General features: G+C 39.0%; 1 protein-coding gene across 1 annotated transcript; it reads right to left on the reverse strand. All coding sequences in view use genetic code 11, as the record gives it.

Moving 5' to 3' along the window:
* Positions 1–458: 458 nt before the first annotated feature.
* EGR_04292 (hypothetical protein) lies at positions 459–3,058 on the reverse strand (the record flags this gene model as incomplete). The annotated part of the gene is made up of 4 exons (XM_024493541.1): positions 459–579; positions 650–694; positions 1,728–1,943; positions 2,910–3,058. The coding sequence occupies 4 exons, from the start codon at positions 3,056–3,058 to the stop codon at positions 459–461; spliced, it is 531 nt and encodes a 176-aa protein (XP_024352049.1).
* Positions 3,059–4,119: the final 1,061 nt, after the last annotated feature.

Genomic DNA, 4,119 nt, shown 5'->3' on the forward strand with positions numbered 1-4,119 from the left:
TACCCCTTTCTTAATGTATCTGTAGGAAATAATTATATATGTTTGTGAAGGTCTTTTTTTGATGAATACCCATCCTTTAGCTATTTCAACGAATCCCGTTATTCTTATTTGTAGCGGTCCCAAATTGTTTTGCAAAATTCGAAGTCTATTTAACAGATACGCTGTAGCGCTCTGAGTATTACTTGAAGACGGAAGAAGTTATAATGCTAGGGCGGAAGGTGTATTGCCGACGTACAGGAGTGGGAGCTACTGATATGGCCAGGAGGCCATGCCGCCCGGAAAAAGTACAAAGGCAGAGCTTTAATTCCCGCGAAACGAAAGCGAAGAGCTAAATAAATGCTTAAATTATTACAGCAATTTATCAAAGTTGGGTAATTTTTATTCCCCTATTACATTACCGGAGCTGACTGAATTTAATATAAGTTGACTTAACTATTCGTTAGTGGTGAAACCTGATTTTATTTGGAGAATTCATTCATTCTGTCAAAACTCGTTTTTACATGACAAAGGGCGTAAAAAATAGGCTCTTCGCAGTGAAATGGTGGAGTACTTATGTTTATGCGATTCCCTAAAGCTGACCTTTTTTACTTTTAAAAAAAAATCGCTTGAGGAGTTGTTACATTTCTTTTTGCATCTTTGAATGGATTACCTTTTTCTATATCTGCGCTGCGTTTGTGGTTGTACTTCATTTAATCTGAAAAATTAATGACAAAATTACTCCTTTTTTCCTTAAAAGCAAGCCCTGATAATTGAGTTTTAAGTGAAGAGACGTTGTAGGCTAAATTAAAAATTTGAATTCGACTTGTAAAATCCATTACAATCTCACTAGGAATCTTTGCAACTTTGCTCCATTTAGGAAGATTTTTATGCAGGCCTTTTGACGAATTTGTTATTCACAGAGAAAAGACGGTGTATGAATGGAAGTCCTGCTATGGTTAGCTCAATTTCGGCGGCAGTTTCCGCTTTATGACGGCATTTGCCACGATTTCTCCCGTAGCTTGATAGCCTCCGTTCTTCCTGCAACTTTCACCACCATATAGTTTTTTCTTCTCCACCCGAGCAACCCATACATTAGTCATTTGTTTAGTCTTACTAAATTTCAGTCGCTCATAAAATGTCAGTCCCTCTATTTGGTCCTACAAATGAGTTTTGGGTCCATTACTTCGCGTGGTTTTAGGATTTTATGCAGAAGCTTTTATTTGCCATTCTAAGTGGTTCAACTGTTTACCCGTTTGGGAACATGGAACCTCTTACTATAAATATTCCACTTTTATTTGTTATGTACATCGTTTTGCACAGACTTTAAGTCCCCATTTCCAAAACAGTGAGAACATACTTGAGTAGATATCGGGAGAGTGAGTCTGGTTCATTTTGGCTTTGCAACTTTTTTTTCATTCTAGTGAGTGATTTTGAATTGAGATGTCAACTTATGTTCGTAGGCACTCTTTTCACAGAACACGGGCTGTTACTTAAAAATTGAATAGTCAAGACAAAGCTATTAGATAAAAATTAATTGAGTTGTTTTAAGTCTTGAGATTCAGAAGAGGGTCGATTTAGGGGTAGTAAAAATACTGAAGTAACTGAGTTGCGAATTATTTTGCAATGGCTTCTAATGAATGTTTTCTCCGACTAAACACCGCGTCTCCAAGGTTGGTTCTGCCAACAATTTTTGGGATAGCGATAGCAACGCTATGCCTCGTTTTATGGTGGTGAAACAGGCACTTAACTGAGAGAACGTGTAAAATAGAATAAGTGTTATTTGTAATTCATTCACATTTATTACCTCTTGACATATTCTAGTATCTGCAAAGCATGTTTTATCCACTAAAAAACACCATAAAGTTGCGTTCACAGAGACGGCTTTTTTCATTCGCACCTGCATGATAGAGTACTGATTAATCAAAGGTAAAATATTTACCAGCGACTCCAAAATTTCCATTCGTCTGCACAAACGCAAATTAAAATAATAGAAAAGTAGTCATCACAGAGAAGAGAGGGCACTGAACTCACATTGCTTCGGTTAAATTCAATCAGTCGACAAGAGTACCGTGAAGTGAATGAACGATGGCAACCACGAACGACGGGATCGACCCAGGAGCTCCCCTCGGTCCGCAAGTCATGCCGGACCAGCGGTGGGTACAGCTTACCACTACCGCCGCCTCAGCTGTCATCTTCCTTGTGGACGAGAGGATCACCCCGCCAAAGACGGACGAGTCCGCGATCCAGTAGTCACACGCACAGCACTGGCCGACCATTGCCTGGCAGCGCCTTCTCACCCTACGAGAACCGCAAAGTCTTTGAGTATGTTAACTCTGTAAATTGGACCTCATCCGGATTATATGCTTGGATAATTTTCAATCCTGAACCAGATTAGTAAATCGCATTCATTTTAAGGTCAAAGTGTGTTTGGATGGTTGGAACATCCCGTAAACTCATTCGTCAAATCGCCCAACCACCAGCACTTTCATACACAGAAATGCTAAATTTAGGTTAATGCAGTTTTAGGTCATGGTAGTTCTTTGTAAAGATTTAATGGGAAATTTGGATCTTCCCGATACAAATTTGTGAACCCTCGTTGTCGAGCATAACTTTAAAAATGCTTTCAAGCTCTAGTCTTTAGGTACTTGGGGCATTAAAGCTCTGATGTGATGTCCTGACTTTCATATCTGAGTCTGATGCAACAAATACGCACCATGTGTTCCCTGTTTATGACAGCTGGCTGCTCTAAATCATGGCTTGCAAATGGATTGTTTGAGTTTGGAACAGCAGAACAGTTTTCCTTTAGAACGCGTTAAATCAGCTACCCATCTGTGTGGTTTATAATCTCTTTTTTCAACCCTGCAACGTCTTAAAGGAACTTTACGAGGAAGCAGTGTGGTCAGCGTTTACTTTTTGGAAACTAATTTTACTTTAAATTAAGGTATCTTTGGTCCAGTAAAACTTTACAATCCGTTAAATTGTCGTCATCTCTCAGGGCAGTCTTTAGATTAGTTAAGTGCCAGTTCTGTCGGGCACCAAGATTCCTCTTTTGAAGTTCATTTACTATTAAACCATTCATAGATCTCACAAGTGTGAGCTTTTAACTAGGTTGTGAAGCGTCGTTATGGTAATTCGGTCTGGGAAGCCTCTCAGGAATTAATTTGATCGTTGGTTTTCAAATTTTACCCACCACTGCGCTGTCGGTAATGGATGCATTGTGGAACTCGAAGCTCCCTTATTCATGGAGTATAGTTTAAAACAAACCACTTAACCAGTTTCAAAATCATACTTTGCTTCTTATGTCTCAAATTTTATTCAATAATTCGGCTACATTGTAAAAAAGCGGTCTGTAAATTTTCCTTTGTTTAATAAGAGTCATTAAATGCAATTTCTACCTACTTATCAAATATGTCTTTTTCCTGTTGAAAATGGTAATCATTTGGACCTTGACATGATCATTACTTCTTTGCTACTTCACATTTTACCTTTATGGAGATCTCCCGGAGACTTATAAATAAGGTTATAGAAAAAACATATGAGGTGACCGATGAAATGACTGTCACTACAGCTTACAATCTTCTCCCAACGGGATAAAAAGCTTGTTAAAAATTCAGCTTTTACCTAACTTCTTGTCTCTCAAAACCATGAAAAAACGTAACCTTTGCTAATTTGTTTTTGTTCTCATGTTTTTTCCAACTGCTGTCTCCACTTTACACATCAAGCCTGGATATCCATATAATGTCTGGAGAAAGTGGTAAACACTTGGAAAAGTATCAACAGAGAAATGTTCAGGATGGGATGGTGCAGCCTCTGTCTCATCCCAAAAGGCAAAACTTTCCGTGGGTGAGTTTTGCAGTGTGCAGTATGAGGAATATGGTCTTGTGCTATCTTGTCAGAATAAGCAAATGGTTTTTTCAGACTCGATAGGTTTGAATATTTTTCAAGAAGAAATTTTTCTCATGCTCCATCGGATAGCGCCACATTGAGCTGGTCTTAGTGGCAGCTGTTCTGCTTTCAGCAGCTGAACACTTCATAGAAAACAATTGTGCCAGCATTACGCCACATACACGCAGAAAAAGCATGTATTCTTATGCGGTGGGGTAATGCAGACCTCAGGGGTGTGGCACAGATGGATGGGTC

The sequence above is a fragment of the Echinococcus granulosus genome, assembly GCF_000524195.1.
Source record: "Echinococcus granulosus chromosome Unknown EG_S00026, whole genome shotgun sequence".
NCBI classification, from domain to species: Eukaryota; Metazoa; Platyhelminthes; class Cestoda; order Cyclophyllidea; family Taeniidae; genus Echinococcus; species Echinococcus granulosus.